The 21,667-nt window shown below is 62.6% G+C and overlaps 3 protein-coding genes across 5 annotated transcripts; 1 reads left to right on the top strand and 2 right to left on the bottom strand.

The window, feature by feature from the left end:
• Positions 1-137: 137 nt before the first annotated feature.
• BCL2L12 (BCL2 like 12) lies at positions 138-4,318 on the bottom strand (the record flags this gene model as incomplete). 3 transcript variants are annotated; one of them, XM_084257169.1, is made up of 6 exons in its annotated part: positions 138-188; positions 1,755-2,042; positions 2,785-2,876; positions 2,965-3,099; positions 3,869-4,011; positions 4,215-4,318. In XM_084257169.1, 6 exons carry the CDS (start codon positions 4,316-4,318, stop codon positions 138-140), a joined length of 813 nt encoding a protein of 270 aa, XP_084113295.1. The 3 variants fall into 3 exon arrangements, with proteins under 3 accessions (XP_084113295.1, XP_084113296.1, XP_084113297.1); XM_084257170.1 differs by having other exon boundaries at positions 2,965-3,051; XM_084257171.1 differs by lacking the exon at positions 1,755-2,042 and having other exon boundaries at positions 2,965-3,051.
• A 1,877-nt stretch (positions 4,319-6,195) lies between these two features.
• Positions 6,196-10,043, top strand: IRF3 (interferon regulatory factor 3; the record flags this gene model as incomplete). The annotated part of the gene is made up of 7 exons (XM_084257615.1): positions 6,196-6,360; positions 7,272-7,443; positions 7,529-7,599; positions 8,106-8,283; positions 8,394-8,774; positions 9,317-9,432; positions 9,861-10,043. 7 exons carry the CDS (start codon positions 6,196-6,198, stop codon positions 10,026-10,028), a joined length of 1,251 nt encoding a protein of 416 aa, XP_084113741.1. The 3' UTR covers positions 10,029-10,043.
• A 1,277-nt stretch (positions 10,044-11,320) lies between these two features.
• On the bottom strand, positions 11,321-21,667 carry SCAF1 (SR-related CTD associated factor 1; the record flags this gene model as incomplete). The annotated part of the gene is made up of 10 exons (XM_084257546.1): positions 21,557-21,667; positions 21,271-21,328; positions 20,533-20,627; positions 20,115-20,215; positions 19,901-20,016; positions 14,793-17,600; positions 14,121-14,203; positions 13,683-13,901; positions 11,748-11,876; positions 11,321-11,512 (listed from the first exon to the last, which is right to left on the bottom strand). The coding sequence occupies exons 1-10, from the start codon at positions 21,662-21,664 to the stop codon at positions 11,321-11,323; spliced, it is 3,909 nt and encodes a 1,302-aa protein (XP_084113672.1). The 5' UTR covers positions 21,665-21,667.

Raw genomic sequence — 21,667 nt, 5'->3', positions numbered from 1 at the left:
TAGTATTTAATATGAAAACATATGAAATTGGTTTCTTTTTGGCAAACACGGGGAGGACGGCCACTCCCCCACAGCCCTGAGTGGGATAGAAGCATAGGAACATGAGGTCCAATCGGTAGCAGCTTCTGAGGAAGATCTCAGTCCAGGGGTAAGTTCAAGTCCACGGGGGAAACAGCTAAGATGCCCGCCTGAGGAGAAAAAGGCAGAGTCCGTGATCAGGGAGGAGTCTGTCCTCACAGTGGGTCCGCACCACTGAGCACAGAGATGGGGAAGGCAGAGGGGGAGGGTAGAGACTGGAGGTACAGACACAGAAAAGGGGGGCCAGAGGACAGGTGCATTAACGATTTATAGCCCCGGTGTGTCAACATCGGAGCTCCCATCCCCTCTTAGCCCCCTTAAGAAGGGATCATAACCGAATCCCGTAAGGCTGTGCGGTTTATTTATCATTGTAAAAAACAATTTTCCAGATAAAAGCGCTGCTCCGCTGAACTCCACTTAAGTCCATTCTGCCCTCCTCTCGGGAGACGTTTCATCAGCAGCGCTGTCTGAAGGGTGATTAGATCACCTCGAATCATCTCTGACTCTTTCTGAAACTGCGCCCTCCAGCCCCAGTTCCCCATCTGGGGAACATGAGATGGAGCCCCTGGCCTTAACCTTGACCCCTTCCACTCAGTCCCCACATTCAGTCCACTAGAAAAAACTGTCAGTCCTACCTCCTAATTAATTGCAGAATCCTTTACTACCCCCAGCCCGGCGGGATCCATCCTCAACTCTGGACCAGAGCGGTCCCCTCCTCCCGGTTCTCTGCTTCCGCCCTCGCCCTGTGTTTCCCCGGCGGCCCGCAGAGGGCGCTGGTTAACACTGAATGTCCATCAGGTCTGTCTGGCGCTAGGCTCACCCCAAAGTTCAGCTTCCACTAGGTTCTGTGTGATCTGGCCTCTCCTGTTGCTCTCCGCTCCCGCTCACCTCGCTCAAGTCCTCTTTCCCTCTTCCTTCCCACCCCTCAAACATCTGGCCAGCACTCGCCATCTGTGAGGCAACAGTTACAGTCAGAGCCTGGCATGTGTCCTTCTCTCACTAAATCCCCATGGGCAAGAGGCAGGTAAGTGAGCAGGTGCCTAATGTAGGGGGCGGGGGTAGCAGGCTGGTGATCTGGACTGTGGGGCCAGTGGCCAAGGTCACATCACATCACGGGAGCCGAAACGCGCGCTGAGCCGGGTGCTGGATTTAAAGCAGGGAGGGAGCGAGCAAGGTACAGACTCCTTGTTCTGATATATCAGGGTCGGAAGAAGACAGCTAACAAAAACATAAGAAGGGAAACAAGTCATTGCGACCATCTGTGACACAGGTGTGGAGAATGGAAGGAAGCAAAGCAGTGAAGAGGGAAGGGGAGAGGGTGGCAGAGTGTGGAGGCGGCTGTGGTCCTAAATGGGGACCAGGGAAGGCCTCACTGGGGGTGATGCCTAAGGGGACTAGAGAATCAGAGGAAGCCAGGCAGGGGGACCTACCCCGCCTGGGAAGGGCTAGCGCTGGTTTCCAACTGTTAGTGTCAGAGTGCGCCAGAGTGGTTTAACTGGGCATCGCGTCTGCACTGATCAGCGCCGTGCCTGGTGCACAGCAGATGCTCAGTTAACACCTAACTGGGGGCTCCCGTGGGCACCTGCTAGAACTCGTACGTCAGAAAGGAGCCACACCACCTCCACACACAATGCCAGATGGTTCTAGGGAGGCCCTGAGGGGCCCTGGCAGCTCACCCAGCCCCCGTGGGCCTGGATCCAGGGTGCGAAGCTGTGCACGTGCTCCACGCTGAGCCCAGCAAGGGTGCCTCCCAGCCCTGCCACGCGTCGGCTCAGCTCCATGGCCAGGGCCAGGCGGGCCAGGGGCTCCGGGGAGGGCGGCGGGGGACCGGGACACGGCAAGGACTGCCGGGCACGGCCCGGGCCAGGGCTGCCCTCCCGGCTGGAGAAAAGCTCTACCAGGCGGGCGAAGGAGCCAGCAGAGAGCCGGGCCAGCTTGCGGCGCAGGGCGGGGTCCGAGGCGAGCTGTGGGGAAGGGAGGGAAAGAGGCAGGCCCCGCCTCAGTCATGCCCAGCCAATAGGAGGCTGGGAAGTGTTCTAAGCCACGCCCTACCCACCACATCAGCCAATCACAAGCCGGACTCTGTGGTCTCTGCCAAAAGACTCGAAGGAAGGAGGAGGGGCTAGAAGCCAAGATGGTTGGCTAAATCCTACTTTAGGAGAATACTAGAAAGCTAATCTGCTGGCCACATCCCCACGGGTTTCCAGAGAGTCCCCGAGGCCAGGCGAGGGTCTACCACCATCTAGCCTTCTGCCGTACAATTTAATATTCTAGGGTAATGGTGCATGAACTTTGCCCATGCTCCCGAGTCAATCAGATTCTGGACTGTCACAAGCCTCAGATTCTGGACTGTCACAAGCCACACCCCTCCAGCAGTCCGTCCCAATCGGGTTCAGATTTTGGACAACTCCTACCAGACCCACTGGCCCCTAACATAATTCCCAAACTTTATTTCACCTCAATATTTCTCCTAGATATACTTCGGTGGCCACACGCCCTACCGGTAGGGCATGCCCCTCAAGGGAGCTCTGAAAGTTAAATTATTGAACTGGGCATCCCCGTGTCACTCAACCCTCCACGGAAGCCTTGTCCCACCCTCTCCCCAACTGGACATCCTGAAAGAACACAGACCCAGCTTCTGAACCCGGTGCCCACGCATCCTGCAATGCCTGTTCTAGCTAAGGGGTGGAACAGACTGTCCATCACCTTCTGGTTGATGACTTCTGCTTCCTCCTCCAGCAAGGCCACCAGCCTCCGCAGCAGGGCTTCCTTCTCTGTAGGCGGGGAGCCTTGCAACTCTGGAGAGCAGAAGAGAAGGTGGCTGGGGCCACAGAACCCTGCCTACCCTCTACTTTCCACCTTCTCCAGGGCCCCTCTGCACCTCACCTGGGCTAGGTGGGGATCTCAGTTGCTCTTGGACCAGTTGTTCCAGCCGCTCGGCCACCAGGGCATAGAAGTCTGGAGTAGCAGGGCCTGGGATGGAAAGAGGCCTGGGATGATAGGTCTCCAGGACACTAGGACCTAACAGACTCTCTCCTCCCCAAAATCTCGTCAGGTAGCAATGATTTTCATTTTAGAATGACATTCATTGAAGTGAACTTGGTAAAAATAAAAAAAACTTTCCATTTTTATCATGTCTTCCAAACTGGTGGATGTTAGCACTGAATTGGACGTTCCCACCCAAGGAGGCACCAGCCACGGTGGCCCTGCTAGTCCTTTCCATTTCAGGCATCATCGATTGATCACAAAATTCTCCCCAGCTGCAAAATCCTTTCCAAGTTAGCATTCCCAGTAGTTTATCCAGGCTCACATAGGCGATACGAGTCCTGTTGGTCACTCTCGATCAAGTCCAACAGCCACCCCATTCCTACTTGGCTACTGGAGAAAGATGGCAGCAGGGAAGAACAGGATTTCCCTAGAGTCATGTAACTAAACCACCAGGGAGTTGTGATTGAAAATCAGGCCCCCAGCCTCCCTATTGGGGGTGGGGGTACTGAGGGTTACTAAAGTTCTAGAGCAGGGACGCATGAATGGAAGGACAGTGATGACAAATAGAAAGGAACCAAACCCCTTCCAGAAGTCAGCTCACAATAGACAGCAACCTACTAGGCAGGTGTGTGTGGTGGTGGTGGTGGTGGTGGTGGTGGTGGTGGGGTACATAATGGAGAGGGTTGGCGCTGGAGACTCCACAGAGCAACCCTGAGTGATCTTGAACTGGGACTTTACCCAGCCTATGCCTTAAGAATCAAGGTTCCTGCCAGTTCATGGATGACCTAGGGAAATCTCTTACCAGGCTCTGAACCATAGCAGTGGCGGAGGGGCAGGGAGCAAGGCCGAGGGGACTCCGGGGGAACTGCTCCTCGCCCCAGGGGACAGGGAAGACATCTTCGAAGGCGGCTCAGGAAGTCTGCTGGCTCCTCCTGGGTGGCGCTCCTGGTGAAGGGGACCTTACAATGTAACCCCTTGCAAGCAGTCCCCTTCTCTTCCCACCGAAGGTCTCTCCTTGCAACCCCAGAAACAAGGAATAAAGCCAGATAGAGAAAGGGGGAAAGAGATTGACTGAGCCCAGAGGCACGACCCTGAGAGGGTCCCACCCCAAATGGAAGGCCCTGAGGAAGGAAGGCAACTTCTCTTACCTGGGTGGGGTAATGGGACCTGTGGCAGCCTCACCCCGCCTGAGGAAGGCAGCTAGGACCCTCAGTGTGTCCTCCCGGAGCCCCAGCTCTTCCGAGCCGGCCATGGAGGCACCTGTGAAAGAGGGGGCTGGGGATGGACTGCAAGGTTCAGCGGGAAGGCTTGGGACCCAAACTCCTAGTTCTTGAATGAGGGCCAGGACTGGTGAGTTCCCGAGGGATGAAGCGGCTGAGGGGCTGGGCTCTTACATCCTTTAGCATAGCTGGAGTCTGACGTCCCAGACTCCTAGTCCCCGGAGGAAGAAGAGGTATGAGGATGAAGAAGGCGATCCTGGGACAGAAGGCGGCTGGGGACACGGATTCTAAGGTCTAAGGGAAGAGGGAGCTGGGGGTTTGAACTCCTGAGTGTCAGAAATGGGGACCCTTGGCTCCCTGAGGGAGAGGAGGGCTGAGGCCCCGACTTCCAGATTCTGAAAGCAAAAGCCAAACTATTCAAACCCACAGAGGATTCGGAACTACAAATCCCAGCCGGCTTCAAATCAAACAGTCCCCTCGGCCCACACTTTTTCGCCGCGCAGCATGCTGGGAGATGTAGTTCAGCATCCGAGGCTGGCCTCGGAGACGGGGGGCGCCTGGCTGTCGGAGCCGGATACCCGCTCCCGGCCTCGTCCTCTCCTTTCCCCACCCTAGGCCTCGCTCATGCTCCACTCACCTGGTCCAGGGCCCCGCCGCCACCGCCGCCGCCACCCCCACCCCTGAACAAGTTTCAACTTCTTTTTTCCAGTTCAACTTTCCCGCGCCTGCGCACTGGGCCGGATCGGTGCCGGCCCTCCCTTAGAAGGGGCGGGGCACTGGCTGCTAACGTAATTTACATGCGCCGTTCCCAGCATGCCCTAGCCGGAAGACCTAAAAAGGACATGGGGACGACAGTTCGCGCTCGAGGGAACCGCCCCTTTGGGTCTGGTGTTTGTCACCCAAATAAGAAAGTTGTTTTTATTTCGAGAAATCGATTGTAAAGAAAGCTCCGCCGCTCTAAAGCACGGCTGAACAGGAAGGGGCGTGCAGCTTCGAGTCCGAGAGCTACCGGAAACTAAAGACCCGGGTGGGCCCCCAAGCCCTGCGCGCCCCGACCCTCTGCCTAGGTAACACGGAAGAGCCGAGGATATCCGGGCGTGAGGAGCGGCGGAAAGAATGGGTCCGCTCGCGAGTGCAGAGGGGGGTTGTGTGCGCTCCGGAAAGTGAAGCAAGGACCGGGGCCAGAGCAAAGCAATAGCCGGCGCTGGAGGTCTGCTGTGAGAGCACAACTTAGAAAAAACAGGGGGGACGGGGAAAGAGAAGGGGTCACCTTACAGGGTCTAGGCAAGAGAAGGGTGAACTCTGCAGGTGGGAGCAGTCCAGTGTCGGAAAGTGGGCGCGCGCCCTGGAGGGTGGCGGCTGAGGGTTGGGGCGGGGGGGGGGTGGGGAGCGGGGTTGTGAAAGGTCTGCGCTGGAAATGCGGGAGGGGGCCTCCCTGGGGGCACAAGGGGTAAGCACAGCGCTGTGGAAAGCGGTGAGGGGAGCTTCCCTGGGGGAGCTGTGGAAGACGGTCTACTTTGCGGTAAGTGCAGGAGGTAGAGGTGTACACCCGAAAAGCGTCTGAAGTAACTGGAGGGAAGGCGCTCCCTCAGAAACAGGGGTACCTGCATTGGGAGGTATACGGGAGGCGGGGTTTACGATGGAAGATGCAGGGTCTACAGGGGCGGAATTGAGGAGGTAGAGGGTCTGCACAGAACCTGGGGAGAGGGTGGTCTCAAGTAGATTGACAGGGAGTCTCAGCGGAACTGGGGAGCCTCTCTGGCGAACGGGAGGTCTCCTCGTACCCCAAGACGACATGGGTGTGGGACCTATGCCGCGGCCCCGTGAGAGGGAGGGCTGGGTGTGGACACCTCGGGCCGGCTGGTCGTCGCCTACAGCCAGGAACTGCTCCCTGCGCGCAGACCGGACGATGGGAACCCCAAAGCCTCGGATCCTGCCCTGGCTGGTGTCGATGCTGGACCGGGGGCACTATGAGGGCGTGGCCTGGCTGGACGAGAACCGCACGCGCTTCCGCATCCCTTGGAAGCATGGCTTGCGGCAGGATGCCCAGCAGGAGGATTTCGGTATCTTTCAGGTGCGTGCGCGCCTGGGACGCGGGAAACCCTGAGCGGCGCGGGGCAGGGGGTCTCAGAAGGGGGCGAGCGCCCGGGGGCTGCGGGGATGGCGCTGGTGGGGCGGGGCTAGCAGGTGGCACCCTGGCGTGGCGGAGCAGTCGGGTTGGAGCTGCCAGGTGGAAACCGGGAAACAGGGCGAGAAAGCAACGGAAATGCACCCTGACCTTCAGTGCTCGCCGGGGGCGGGGTCCTGGGCCGCAGAATTCTGGAGGCGGGTCTTGAATGGTTGAGACTGGGCCCCGAAGTTAGGTTACTTAGCATCAAATCTCGAGGACACCCCTGTGGTAGAGCGAGTTGGAGCTCGAGGGGCGGGGCTGCTAGAGGGTCTCTGGGGCAAGCTAGGGCAAGGTTAGATGCCCAGCAGCACTTGGAAGTCCGCCTTAGAAAGCGGAGGCCCTGGTGGCGCAGGCGGTTGAGCGCCGCGCTGGGAAGCTGTCTGCAGCCTCTGCAGCAAAGGTTCGATCCCCGCCGGCGGGCGAGGGACCCACATGACGCGGCAGACCTCTCCTGTCTCGCCCGCTGCTCCCCTCAGCAGTGTACTTCGTCGGTCTGCCTGTTCTGTTCCCCGCGCTCTCTCTCTGGTAAATCCTCTCACCCTCTCGTGCACCTGGCCTGTACCCTGGTTCTTGTATTAATAGATAAATCTTAAAAAAAAAAAAAAAAAAGAAAGAAAGAAAAGAAAAGAAAGCGGAGGCCCGAAAGGAGGTGGCTGGGGACTTGGGAAGCAGAGTTTGGAGAGCTTGGGGCTGGACCCTTGCCGAGCTAGGACTGGGCGGGAGGAGAGGCCCATGCTGGCTGAGAAGCAGCAGGGCTGGAACCCCGGGGCCGAGTCTCAGTTACCCTCCCCACCACCCTGTTACCTGTCCCACAGGGCTGGGCTGAGGCCAGCGGCTCCTACAAGACTGGGAAGGATAAGCCGGACCTACCCACCTGGAAGAGGAATTTCCGGGCTGCCCTGAACCGGAAGGAAGTGGTGCGGTTAGTTGAGGACCGGAGCAAGGATCCCCAAGACCCACACAAGGTCTTCGAGTTTGCGACCCCAGGTGTGCCAGAAGTGGGCTCTGAGTGGAGGGCTGGGTGTTCCAGGGTCGCCAGCACCCTCATTCCACTCACCACCTTTCTCCACAGGAGGGGGGAGCCTGCCGGAGCTGGACACCTCCCCAGACACCAGTGACACAGGCAACACCTCTGACACCCAGGTAAGCACGCGCCCGACCGCGCCGGCCACCCCCCGCATTCAGGCCTCATGTTCTCCCTGGACCATTACCTCAGCCACATCGACCTCTTCTCACCCTTACAGTCTGCCCCCCACCTGACCCAGAGAGGGCCCCCTGCTCACAGCCCACCCGTGGTCCCCAGCATCTTCAGTTGTCAACAGGCGTTTGGTGTCCTACCTTTCCTGGCTTGACTGGACACCCTCAGCCTCTTGGGAACTGAGACCCTCCCGACCCTTGATCTTGCTGATGTCTGTGCCAGAGCGAGTCCCCCCAGACTCCACCCAGCCTGGAGCACAGAGCCGGACCCTTGGGCTGGCAGCCCCTGGCGCGGAGCCAAGCATGGACGTTGCTCTGTTCCAAGGTCTTCCCTTGCTCAGACAGGAAGCCCCTTTCTTAGCTGGGCCCCCGCATTGCAGAGCTCTGGCCTGATGCACGCGGACGTTCCGGAAAAGGCTGTGGAAATGCCAGCATCTCTTCCCCCTCTCCAGGAAGACATTCTGGAGGAATTACTGAGAGACATGCTCTTGGCTCCATCTCCCAAGCTAGCCGAAGCCCCTGAACACCCCCCTCCGCACTTGTTGAGCCCCAACTTAGATACCCCTGCACTTAGCCCGAGCATGGAACCCCCTGAAAACTCACTGAGGCCGCTGCTGGAGCCCGAAGGAGGTGAGTGCCAGCCACGGGGGCGGGGGGCGAGGGGGGGCAGCACCGCAGCAGCAGGCCCCCTGACGCTTTCCGTCTCTCCCCCACTTCACGTCGCTGCTTCCGTGGCTCAGAGTGGGAATTCGAGGTGACCGCTTTCTACCGGGGCCGCCAAGTCTTCCAGCAGACCGTTTTCAGCCAGGGGGGCCTGCGGCTGGTGGGCTCAGCCGCAGAGGCCGGGACATTCCCTGGGCAGCCGGTCATACTGCCAGACCCCGAGGCATTCGTCACAGACAGGAGTGTGAAAGACCTGGTGCGGCGCGTGCTGAGCTACCTGGGCGGGGGCCTGGCTCTGTGGAGGGCCGGCCAGCAGCTCTACGCCCAGAGACTGGGGCACTGCCGCACGTACTGGGCGGTGGGCGAGGAGCTCCTCCCCGACAGCGGCCATGGGCACGACGGCGAGGTCCCGAAGGACCGGGAAGGAAGCGTGCTGGACCTGAGGCCCTTCGTGGCAGGTGAGACAGAGCCGGCTGGAAGGCTGGGGTCAGGTGGTGCGGGATGGCCTCAGCCCCAGCTGCTGCGCCTTTCAGGGGGAGCCCAGGGCAGAGGCACAGAGCAGCACCCAGTAGCCAGCAGCAGGGGCTGGCCGTGGGGCCCTTAGCTGAGGAAGCCAGGCTTCATTTGCTGTATTTTACTTAACGACTGGAGTTAAAATGGCCACCCGTGGGTGCGGGCTGCTATCAGGAGCTGCTCTTAGGGCATGAAAGAGCAGTGAGCCCTCTACCCGGGAATCACTGCACATGCTTGGGGCGGGGGGTGGACTTCTTGCAGCTGGTTTCCCCTTCCCAAAAGGCAGGGGGGGCGCTAGGGCAGGAAAGGCAGCAGGTCTGGCCCCCCTGGGATGGGAGGCGGGAGGGCAGGATGCAGGCTTTTGTCCCAGCAGCCCCCGTGACAGTGGTGCAGCTGTAGGTCACGGGAAAGGTGAGGATGTTGCTTAGGCTGAGGGGTGGTGGGGAAAGGGCCTTCTTCCCACGCTGATGGGCTCCTGGGCCCCCAGATCTGATCGCCTTCATTGACGGAAGCCGACACGCACCACGCTACACCCTCTGGTTTTGTGTGGGGGAGTCGTGGCCTCAGGATCAGCCTTGGACCAAGAGACTCATGATGGTCAAGGTGCCTGCCGGCTGAGCCCCAGGGATTGGGGGGGGGTGGCTCTCCCGCAGCGGGGGCTGCTCCCAGAACACCTCCCAGAAGCCTGAGAAGCTCCAACTTTCAAGTCTCGGCAACCACCAGTTTCTCGTCCCCAGGAGTTTCTGGGTGTCCCTCTCATGGCCTCACCCCTGAGCCTGTTTTGAGCTCCTTAGGGGACCATGTGTCCTAGCAGCTCTCAGAGGTCCTGCTTCAGGGACCCGTTCCAGCAGCCTCAGCCCTTGGCACCTCCCCAGCCCCTTGACTGTCCTATGGAGTGCCTATAGCTCCCGCAGTGCCAGGCCTGGTGCTTCATCCCGGGGGGCTGCGACTGTAGGGAGCAGTCGTCCATTAACCCCAGTGGGCAGCTTAGGGGGCAGACTCCCTGACCTGAGTTTCTCCACCCCCTGTAGGTGGTTCCCATGTGCCTCAAGATCCTGCTAGAGATGGCACGATCTGGGGGTGCCTCCTCCCTCGAGAACAGCGTGGACCTGCACATCTCCAATGGCCACACGCTCTCCCTCTCCTCGGACCAGTACAAGGCCTGCCTCCAGGACCTGCTCGAGGACATGGAGCTCTAGGCTGGGGGTGCAGGCCCCGGCCGCGCAGCGTGACTAATAAACTGCCTTTAGCTGCGCCACCACCATGTCTGACACTTGCTGTCCCCAGGCCCGCCTGAGCAGTAGTCCTTTCGAGGTCCTCGGTTCCCCATTTGTGCAAGCCCCCCACACCCCAGCAGCTCGCTGCAGGCGGGCCCCGAGCTGTGCTGTCTGTTACCCCCAACCTCTTCCCAGGGATTAGGTGAGGAGGGACTGGTCACCCCATCTTACAGACCAGGACAAGGAGGTGCAAAGGACACGAGAAGGAAAGACAGGCAGATCAGAATCCAGGGGGACCTCGGGGCTGCTGCTCTAGGGGCCTGGGGCTGAATCCAGAACCCCAGTCTCGCCTATGGTCTGGACCAACGTCTAGTAAGCAGGGAGCCTTTTGTCTGGACCAGCCTGGGGACACTGAGTCCCCTGCCAACTCCTGGGTGACTGCATCCAAGCTCAACCTCCTGAGCTGTGGACACTCTCCTCCCTCCATTTGGGGTTCCAACGGGTGGGTGTGAAGGAGCTTGCTTTGCACCCCATCCCTGCAGCCCACCTGCCGCAAGACCCCACCGCTCCTTCCTGCACCCAGCTTCTGGGCAATGAGGACAGGCTGGCAGAACCCAGACGTACCATGCAGCCCTTGCTGCTCTGTGCCTCAGTTTCCTTCTCCACCTCAGGGGAGTGAATTTGATCACTCCAGTCTCTCAGGACCGATGAAAAGAGAACCCGAGTTACTAGGGACAAAGGTCTGGTTCCCAGGGCGAGTCCAAGGTAAATGAGCAGCACCTGGGTGCCCAGAAGGTACAGAGGCCTCTGCCCCCCTCATTGTGACACAGCACCACACGGCAGGCTTCGGGGTGCCAGCAGGGCTTCTAGGCAGTGGGGGCCTGGTCTGCCTCACCCCACACCCGCTTCACAGACAGGGCACAGGGCCCGCATGGGGAAGGCTGGCCCCGAGTCCAAGGCTGGTCTCCCCAAGACTGCCCCCCGGGACCCCTGCCCTCCTTTTCTAAACTGGTCTCCAAAAACAAGGGCTGATCTTGGGGCTCAAGGGTAACATTTCATGAAATCTTTAATGAAACTGGGGGCACGAACGGGAGGGGCGGCGGGGACAGGTCCGGGGAAGGGGGCGGGGCGGGGCCGGGCCGGGCAGGGGGCTCTCCTAGTCCAGCAGCAGCCCTCCCCCACTCATCCCACTGGCGGGGGAGGGAAGTGGGGAGGCGGAGCCATAAATACGTCCAGAATTCTGAGGCAACGGAGGGCAGGGGTGGCCAGGGGTCTCAGAGAGGGGGCAGGGGTAGACCCGGGCCACCCTTGTCGGGGGGCCCCGGCTCCTTGGGCGGCCGTGGGGGGCCTGGGGGGTCCCCTGGCTTGCGGCCGTGCTTGCGGAAGTAGCGGTAGCGTTGGACGTAGGCCCGCACCAGGTTGCTCACCTTCACCGGGTTGATCTCCCCGCTTTTGCTGTGGCAGATCTGGGGAGCGAGGGGCAGCTGTGGTCACCCCAGCCTCCCGACCCATGAAGCCTGGGATGGGGAAGAACTGTTCCCCAGGCCGGCGGCCCGGCTTTCCTGGAGGTCAGAAGGCCAGGCCTGGGGGCTACAGGACGCTCACCACACTCCTCAGTCGCCCCCTCCGTACACGTGCGCCCTGACATCTGGCCGGAGGCGGCCACCTCGCCCCACCGCCGCCCGTCTCCCTCCGGCCCACCTTGTGGACGGCCTTCCTCAGAATGTCCTTGTACTCCTCCTTGGTGATGTCCTTCTTCTGGTAGTAGGGCTTGATGGCCAGCTTTACCTCCTCCACCGCCCGCTCCTGCGTGTGCAGCTTCTTCAGGTACTGGCGGCGGCACGGGGCAGGGAGGGACAGTGGAGTGAGTTCCCCTGAAGCCTGGCTTCCACCCCCTTACCTGCCAGCCCCCCCCCCACTGCCCCTGCCACGCCCTGAGACAAGTTCCGCGGAGGGTCTGCCCTCGGTGCGTGTCTGTGGTCACCCCAAACCACTGCCCGGGCAGGTCCTATGAAGGGCACTGAGCGTGTCCTCCAGGCAGAGGTGCCCAGGCTGCCGAAGGCGGCCGGGACCAGAACACGTGCCCCCTGCCCTGGCAAGTTCACGGTCTGGCAGGGAGACAGACACTAGCTGAGCAACTTTGACGACGCCCACTAGATACCACGGGGTTCGTTCTAACCACAGGGGAGCCGTGCGGCCCTCCAGTGGGGTGTGGGGAGGCGCCACGGCTCTCACGACACTGCCCTGCACAGCCTGTGGGGCTGGGGGCACAGGTGCCGGCACCAGGTTGGAGCCGAGCTCTGTGAGGCTGAAATCCAGGGGGCGGGTGGGGGGCAGAGGGCACGTGCACACCGGACCCCTGGGCTGACCCCTCCACAACTTGGGTGGGGAATGAAGCCCCTGGTGGCCCACTTGTGAAACAGGGACAATACCTGCCGGGAGGCCGGCGGCAATATGCGTGGAGGTCACAGCAGTGAGCCGACAGGGGGGCTGTGGCTGTTCTGAGGGTGATGGCCATGGGGACGAGCACAAGGGAACAGGACAGGGAGAAGCTAAGAGGCCCCAGGCCTGCTGTGCTGGAATGGCGGCACCCCCTGCTTCCAGTGAGATTTTCACTAAAGCTAACAGAAAGGAAATAGCCAGCAGGAGGATGAACTGAGGCCAGAGCCCGGCCCCATCATGGCACCTGCCCCACTGTGAGGGAGTCGCCCGAGAAGCAACTCCTGAGGAGGCCGCCTACCCAAGTCAGCTCATGATTCCCTAGGACCAGGCTGAGGGGAGACAGGACGGCAAACTAGGCCGGAAGGGTAGGGCATCTGACAGGTGAGGTAACCGGAGCCAGCTGAAGCGCTAGTGAGCATTTTGGGGGCCCCATGAGCTACAATCTTGAGGCTCCTGGGGCCCAGGAGAAAGTGGGTTTTTAAAGAGACGTGGCCAGACAAAGGCCATGTCCCACAACACCACCACAGACGAGGCAAAGGGGGTGGCGGCAGAGGGCAGCCTCTCTCGTCACGGGGCCTCACTGTGCACAAGTGAGCATTAAAATGATAACTCTCGTGGGGCCTTTTTTAGGAGGGGTTATTTGGCTTGACCCCCACACTGCACCAGGGTGTGTGAGGGGCAAGCAAGGTCATCTTCTGGGAACTGGTTATCAAATCACAACAAAAACTGACCAGTACTAACAAAGGGACCAGAACTGACTTGAGGCCTGAAAACAGGAACAGGGGCAGAAGCTGGGCCGACCGGTTTGCATTTGCCCCGTGCCCACCTTTCCATGCTTCCTTCCTGCGTGGAGCAATGGATCCTAGGTTTTTCCTGTAAGCCACCTACCCTCACCCCCAGAGACGGGGAACCTGGGGTAGACCGTGGGGATGTGTGCAAATGCACAGGTGTCGCTAGCTGGGCATGTTAAAGAACAGGCAGGTAGGTAGGAGGAGCAGAGGTGGGTAGGCACTGACAAGGGTGCTGCCCCCCACTTCTCCAGTCAGTGCAGGTTTGGCCCCTACGGCTGATCTGCTATAATCAAGTCCCCAGCTGCTGGCACAGCCTCTGCCATGCTCCTCGGCCCTGCCTCTCTGCACCCGTTCCGTCTGCAAAGCCGTCACCACCAAGCCACCTGCCCCAGGCCCCGCTCACCTTGTCTGTGTCCCCTCGTCCCTCAGAGCTGCTGCTGCCTTCCCTCTTGTCAGATGCTGCAGCCAGCCCGGTGGGGGTGGGAGGGGTAGAGCCACAGCCCCCCAGGGGGAGGCTTCCGGGGAGCAGGTAGCTGGAAGGGCCAGGGGGCAGACCCAGAGAGGTGGGCATGGGAGCTGGTGTCACCCCCAGACTTGAGGGTGGCTTTCTGTGGCTGAGGATCTGTGAGAAGAGAGACGGCGGGAGGATGAGCAAACTTGGGAGGCAGAACGCGCGCCTCTATCATTCCCATCCTGATGTCCCAACAGTCCCAGGAGCAACAGGCTCCTCTTCTTCGGGCTGGTAACTTGTCCCAAAGCCTGCAGGGAATTGTAGTTCCTCATCTAAGCCTAAGCAGAGACAAAAGAAGGACCTACAGGGCTTTTCCCCAGGGAAGCCCACCTGGTTGGTGGCCTGGATCAGCTCCTGGGCCTTCACTCTGCTCGCCAGATTGGCTTCCTCCATCTTGAAGAGAAGTGCAGTCACTGCAGCAGGCGGAGAGGTGACGACAGGGAGACGGGGGGTGGACACAAGAGAAGACAGTGAGCCTCACGAGCCACCGGCTGCCTCCCACCTGGGGCGCCAGGACTGGCCAAACGGCCTCAGAACTGGGGAACAGGGGCCTCGGCCACCCAACCCCGTCACTCCACAAGTGCTTGGGGCTCCAGGTGTGTGTTGGGCTGGGGACCAGGGTCACTCAATGCCCAAGTCGTGATGGCAGCATGTCTCCTGAGCCCCGGGAAGCCTACCGCCACCCCCTACAGGTCATCCCTGCCTGCTCACCCCATTCTTTCTGGTTCCTCCACCGAGCCTATCCTGGCCCATCTCTAGGCAGACCCCAGACGCGTGGCTGCCTGTGCGGGGCTGGCTGCCGCTGCTCCCGGCTCACCTCCATCTAGGCGCCTCTGCACGGATCCCAACCAGGCCACACCCACCTGAGGTCCTCCGGGTCCAGGTCACTACAGACCTACTCGAGGTGACCCCACTGCTGCCAAGTCTGTCTCCCCATGGCTGCATCCTCCCCAGACCTTTCTCTCTACCCCAGCCTGCCCAGCCCCCCGGAGGGACACTCACAGGCCAGGACGCCACTGGTGGTGCAGTCCACACCAGCAGGCAGGCTCCACGGCATGGGTGGGGGCAGCGTGGGCAGCTGAGAGACCCGAGTGGCCGGTCCGTCCTCTGCCCCCGAGTCACCAGCCGTGGACCCTGCACTTGGGGCAGTGCTTGGGGCGGCTGCAGCTGTGCTGGTGGCCGTGGTGGTGGCCGGCTGCTGTTCCTCCTCCTCCTCTTCCTCCTCCTCCTCCTCCTCCTCTTCCTCCTCCTCCTCGGCCCCACCTCGGCCCCCCACCTCCTCGGTGGCCTCTTCGGGCAGGAAGGAGACTTCGGGGGTCTTACAGCTGCTGTCCACAGTCTGCGAGTCCGGCGTGAGCGCAGGGGCTGGGGGGGCGGCCTTGGGGGGCGGGGTGCTAGGGGCCTTGGCCGCCCGCTCTTCCCCGGACCAGGAAGTCTCCTCGGCGCCCTTGGCCCCCGCGGGCTGGCTGCAGCTGTCTGCCTTGGACTTCTTGAGCGTCACGGGGCCCCCGCCACCCCCGCCGCCGCGGACCTTCTTCCTGGTCTTGGATGGCTTGGTCTTCCCCTTGGTCCCCTTAGCTTTCTTGGCCCCGGCCTTGGCCTTGACCTTGGTCTTTTTGGGCTTGGTGCTGCCCGGCGCCGCTTTGGCCACCTCAGCAGGGGCCCGCTCATCGGGCTTGAGGAAGGGGGAGCGGCTCTCCCGGTCGCGGCTGAACTTGACCCCGATGGAGCCCAGGCCGGCGGACGCGGCCTCCTTGGCCGGCGTGGTGCTGCTGACGCCCTCGCGGATCAGCACGGCCACCTTGGACTGCAGCTTCACCTTCCGGGAGGAGGACGACGACGACGAGGACGAGGAGCCCGAGCCGCTGCTGACGGCGGGCTTGGGCGGGGGCCCCGAGGGCGCCGAGTCCTTGGGCGGCCGGGCCTTCTTGGACGACCTGTCCCGGTCCCTGTCCCGGTCCCTGTCCCGGTCCCCCCCATCCAGCGCTTTCCGCCGCGATCCCTTTTCCCGGGAGGACGAGGAGGCGGCCCCCGAGCGGCGCCGGTCCTTCTCGCTGCTCTTGCCGCCCCGCTCCTCGGGGCTCAGCCCCTCGGAGTCGTACAGGACCTCGCGCTTGGGCGACGCGGCCGGGGCCGGGGAGGCGCCGCGGGGGTCCGGCTTGTCGGGCCGGCCCACGGTGATGGTCCGCTTGATGGCGAAGAGATCGTGGTCCGTGAGGTCCTGGATGGAGGGCGGCACGGCCCCCCGGCGGCGGCTGTCCCGCTCCCCCGCCAAGGACACGGAGCCGGGGGGCGGCGCGGCCGCGGCCGGGGCCTTCTCGCTGTCCCCCGACCGCTTCTCGCCCCGGGACCGGGAGCGCTTCTTCTTCTTCTTGCTGCCGCCGCCGTCCCGGTGCTTGCCGCGGTGCCGCTCCCGCCGGGAGGACGACGACGAGGAGGTGGCGGGGGGCGGCGAGGCTGAGCGCCGCCGCCGCCTGCGCTTCTCCCGGGAGCGCGAGCGGCGGCTGCCCCCGCGGCGGCGGTCGGTGCTGCGGGAGCGGCGGCGCGCGGAGCGGGAGCGGGAGCGCGAGCGGGAGCGGCGGCGGGCGGAGGCCGAGGCGTGCGCGCCGGGCTTGCGGTCCCGGGAGCGGTGCTTCTTGGAGTCCCAAGGGGAGGCCGGCGCCGGCGCCGCGGGCTGCGCGCCGCAGGACGAGGAGGCCGCCTCCTTGGGCTCGCCTCCGCCGCTCCTCTTGCGCTCCCGCCGGGACTTCTTGCGCGCGGGCGGGCCGGCGGGGGCGGCGGGCGCGGCCGCGGCGGGGGACGGGGAGCGCTGGCGGTAGCGCTCGCGCCGCTGGGTGAGGATCTTGCGGCGCAGGTCCAGGCCGCCCCAGCGCGTGTCCGCGGCCGGCGGGGCGGGCGCCGGCTCCCCCAGGTCCACCTGCAGCGCGCCCTCCCCGTCCGACTCCGCGTGCAGGGACAAGAAGTCGTCGCCCTCCGGGGCCCGGGGGGCGGGCGGCGGGGGCGGGGGCTGGGCCGCGGGGGCGGCGGGGGCGGCCGGAGCGGGGCGGGCGGCGCGGCCCCCCGCCCGGAAGAGGGACACGGCCACCCGGGGCTCCTCCTCCGGCTGGACGATCTCGCCCTCCTCGATCTCCGAGTCGCCAGGCGCCAGCAGGGGCGGCGGGAGAGAGGCTCCCCCCGCAGTCACCACCTCCACCGAGACCTTGCCTTCCCGACAGGCTTCTGCCTCGGTCCCCACCACAAAGACGCGCCGGCGGGTGGCTCCTTCTACCCGTGTGGAGTCCGCCTGGGGCGGGGTCCCAGGAGCTGGAGCCGGCTGCGGGGGCTGGGGGTCCTGGCAGGGGCTCTCGTCACCTGGGAAGTCCTGGCTCAGGCTGTTGTCATCATAGATGCCCGCCAGCGTCTCTGAGATGCGGCTGATGCTCTGAGACAGGCCTTCCTCCTCCTCCTCCTCTTCTTCCTCCTCCTCCTCTTCCTCCTCCTCCTCCGGGGAAGGGGTCCCCGCCGATGAGCTGGGGTTGGAGCCAGTGGGCTCGAAGGGGTCGTACTTCTGCTCCGGAGCCGGCGGTGGGGAGTAGGCCTCGTCGGTGGGGTGGAAGGGGTCATAGATGTCAAACCGGGGGGCAGGTGGGGCTGGAGGGGCTGGAGGGGGTGGAGGGGGCGGAGGGGAAGGAGAGGACGATGAAGGGGAAGGGGAAGGGGAAGAAGATGCAGAAGAGGGGGCAGGGGGTGGGGCGGGGCCCCCATCTCCAGTGCCCAAGGTGAGGAGGTGACGGGCACAGGCAGGTCGAGAAGAGTGAGACTGTGGAGAAACTGCAAAGGAAGTGGGGGACAGAGCCGGGCTCAGGTGCACGCTCCTTCCTCCCACCCCGCACCCAGCAGAGGACAGACCAGCATGCCCTGAGCCAGGCCCTCCTCGCTCAGCTGCCCTCCTGCCCCAGCAGGCACTGGGCCCAGCGCACTGTACGTCAGCTCATCGGACGCTCCGACAGCCACGCGCAGGAGGTACTACGACTCCCGGGCCTAGGAGAAAACTGAGGCACAGGCATTGCAGCAGCTGCCCCAAGGACACAGTCAGGGGGGAGAAGCCTATTTGGCCCCCAAGTGTGCACTCCCATATCTGGAGACCTACACTGCACTGAAGCCCTGACCCAAAATGGTGGCCAGGCTGGGGCGGAAGAGCGGGGGCCACGCCTTAGTGCAGCTGCAAAGCAAAAGCTACCTTAGCTGTCTCCTGAGGAACTTATCCCTTTTGTAGACGGTTCACATGAGACTTGAGAAGGTGACCGTCCCTCCCAGAGCCAGGGAGCGACTGCAGGTGAGCCCTGATGGCCCTGGGGGCCCATCCAAGGGCTGCCTGTGCTCAGGACTGGGAGACACCAGTGCCCAGTGACAGCAACAACCACGCCACTCCCTCCCTGAGACCCTGCCAAGCACAACAGCCTCAAGGCCACAGTCACACACACAGACACCACCGTCAGGGTCCGGAGGCTGTCTCCCAAGCACTCGTCTGCGAAGAGTCTGCGGGCTGGTGCAGACAGGGTCAGGCAGCGGGGAGTCAGGGGGTGGCGGGGGAGCCGCATCCTGACCCAGATCCCAGCCCTCACCTGAGATGTGCCCTCAGGCAAGTGACTCAACCTCTGTCTGCCTCGGTTCCGCTATAACACGAGCAAGACGGGCCTCATGCGTGCACTCAACACTCGTTCATTCACTCTTCAATCGCCTATCCGTGTCAACGCCATTCAGGACATGGAGACCGGAATGGTCTCCAGACTGACCAAGATCCTGATTTCAAGGAGTTCACGCGCGAGTGGGGAGAGGCTGAGCGAAGCCCGTCAGCTTCCGGGGGCTCCAGGGGGAACAATGAGGAGACCACTCGGCCCTCAAGTGGCGAGCGCCACACAGAAAGGACAGCAGCTACTGTGACAGGACTGGGGGCAGGCGCTCACCCCGGGCACTGTCAGCACCGCAGGCCGTAAAATGCTCCAGGCCGCAGCGGTCTGGGGACAGAGACAACTGCCCTATAATTTTCACATGGGGTAGGGTTATGGCCAAGTTTTCTTTTTCCAACATTCTAAATGCTTCCCAGATGGAGCCTAGAGTAAGACTTGGAGACACACAACCCCAGAACCCCCACAAAACAACTGAGCAGTTCAAGGTACATCCACATTACCAGGACTTGCCTGCTGCGTTTGAAAATGAGGAATCACTGGAACACACCCCCTACCCCACCCCACCCCGGCTACCCCCTGACTCCAAGCTGCCTGGTCCTGTCTGCACCAGCCCCCCCCCCCCCCACCCCTTGTTTACTGATCCTCTAGGGCTTCCAATTCTAAAAGAAAAGTCCCTTCCAGCCAGGGGCCTAGGCAAGTGTCCCTGGTCACGGGCAGGGCGGCCCTAGCGCCGGTGAGGGGCAGGCCTGGCAGACCTGGTGCTGTCCAAGGCTGACTATGCTCTCCCTGGCCCACCCCTGCCAAAAACATGCAAACAGAAGGGAGTCCGAACCTGGGGCTCATCAGGGCCCAAGGGCCGAGCAGCCACGGCATCACCTGGACGCTGGTGAGTAATGCACATTCTCAGGCCCCGCGCCAGACCTGGCAACAGGCCTGGTGACCTGGGCAATCCATGTCCGCCTTGTCTGTGAGGCCCATCATGTCTGAGGACCATGACCTACTCACGGGACCACCAGGCAGACCAGGGAGCACTTGCACCCGGCAGGTGCACAGCGCAGACCCAGGCGGACCTGGGCGGGGGCCCAGCGGCACCCCTGCAGCACCCCTGCACAACTGGCTGTGCCTCCCCGAGCCAGGGCCTCCCTCTTTCCTTTTCTCCTCTGGAAGGTGAAGGTGTTCAGAGCCACCCTCCTTTGTCTGGCAAAGAGCCCTTAACACCAGGGCCCTCACACACACTAACAGCTGCCGCGTCCTCATGCTCACGTCAGCTTGCGCTGTACCCGTGTGTGCACGCACATGTGGGCCATACCGCCGTCTGACAGAAAACGTCACGGTTGAGATTGTCTCCAAACACAGGGATCGTCGCTACCGCCACTACTAAGAACTGACCACCACACGACTCCACGCCCCGCTGCCCAGCTCTGTCCTGCCCCCACATACCCGTTTTGCCTCTCCTCCAGGCCCTGAGACGGGGCAGCAGGCTGGGTACGGGCAGAGGGATCGGATCCCGGTCCCCGATCCGGACCTCAGCCACCAGCTCCAGCATATCCTCGCTTCTGCAAGGCAGAAGGGGTGAGTGAGTCTCAGAGGCGCTTCTGGCTCCCAGGCCGGGGGAACCGCTCCCACTCCAGCTTCCAGCTGCCCCACTACTCACTCGCCAGGCCGCAAGTCCAGGTGGCTGGGAACCCAGGTGTCTGGGGGATCCAGGACGCTCACCAGCCCCGCAAGGAAGCTGTCCGCGGCCATGTCCAACACCTAGAAGAGGCCAGGAGGGCTCCACCCTGTCCTGCTGATGCCAAGCCCCCAGTCCCATTTGCCCAGGCCCTAACCTCTCAGGAACCCAGACATCTGAGATGCCAAGGAGACACGGGGATCCATCAATTCCATCATCCAGAACACTCGCAGGACCCCATCTTCATACCCAGGGATCAGACCCCCAGGCCCTTCAACGTCGCCCCTGAAATCCAACCCCAACCCCAGAAATCCAGGCCCCAAGCCCCCCCTCAAGGGTCCAGTGATTTTCCTCCCCTAGCCCCACAAGTCCGGGCCCACAGTCCCCTCTTCTTACTCACAGTAGCTGTGTCAGTCCCCCCTGATTCCTGGGAACGGGGCTCTGACCGTGGGCTGCGGCAGCGCCTCCATCGAAGGCCATGACAGCGAGAACCATCTGGGGAGAGACGTGCATGGGGGCTGGAGACCTGCACCAGACGCAGAGGAGAGAGGAGCCCGCCCTGGCTCCTGACAGGGAACAAGCCCCTGCCTGCGCCTCAGCCGCCCCATACCATCACCCAACCGAGCCCCAGAGGGACTTCCCCACACCTTTCTGAGGTACCAGCTCTCGCCCCATTTGTCCTCTGAACTGCCCTCAAGGTGAGGTGCAGACCAGCCAACCTGGCATCCGCCTGACTGTAACCTAGTCCCTCCCGCTCGCACCCTCAGTCCCGAAGAAGAGCCTCCCGAGTCCTGACCCCGCCGCTGTGCTGATGTCTGCCTCAGCTTCTGCCTGTCGGGCTTTCCTCTACGCCAGACAACCCAGGATGTCCTTAGAGACCCAGTTCTAAGGGCCGTCACCTTCTCTAGGAAGCCCTTCTAGGCCCCACCTCCCTCCACGCTTGCTCAGCTGGGCTGCCCTCTCACGGTGCCTCGGGCCACCCGTGTGATGTGACGTCTCCCCTCCACCTGTGAGCCCCTCCCAGGCAACCACGGGGTCCCCCCATCGCGGGCTCCCCATGAAGCCTCCACAAAGTGGATGTGAATGAAGAGGCTGAAGAAGCAGAGCTGGGGCTCAGAGGAAGCAGGGTCCACCATACCTTTGTCGTTTGGCAGGTCCCCCTGCAGGGAGCTCCCCACGGCCTGCTGAATGGCCCGCTAAGAAAAAGGGGGGGGGGCGGCGGAGAGGTGAGAGAGAGGCATCAGGGGGACATGCAAACAGGGGCCAGCTCGGCTCATGAGGGACGGACTTCTCGGACATTCGATCACCAGACTCCAATCCTTCAGAGGAGCCAGCCTTCCCCTTGGGGCCCGGTGTCTGCCTGGGACCCAGGATTGCTCACTCCCAACCCAGCCTCCCTCAGCCCAGGTCTCTGGCAGCCTCACCAGGATAAAGGCAGAAGGAGGAAGCGTGGGGTCTCTGTCAGGCGGCCCGTCAGCCCGGTCCTCGCCTGACTCCTCTGCTTTCCCTCGGGACTCATCTTCTTCCTCCATGTT

This window comes from Talpa europaea (assembly GCF_964194135.1).
Source record: "Talpa europaea genome assembly, chromosome: 16".
Lineage (NCBI taxonomy): Eukaryota > Metazoa > Chordata > Mammalia > Eulipotyphla > Talpidae > Talpa > Talpa europaea.
This window is presented reverse-complemented; position numbering and strand designations above follow the sequence as displayed.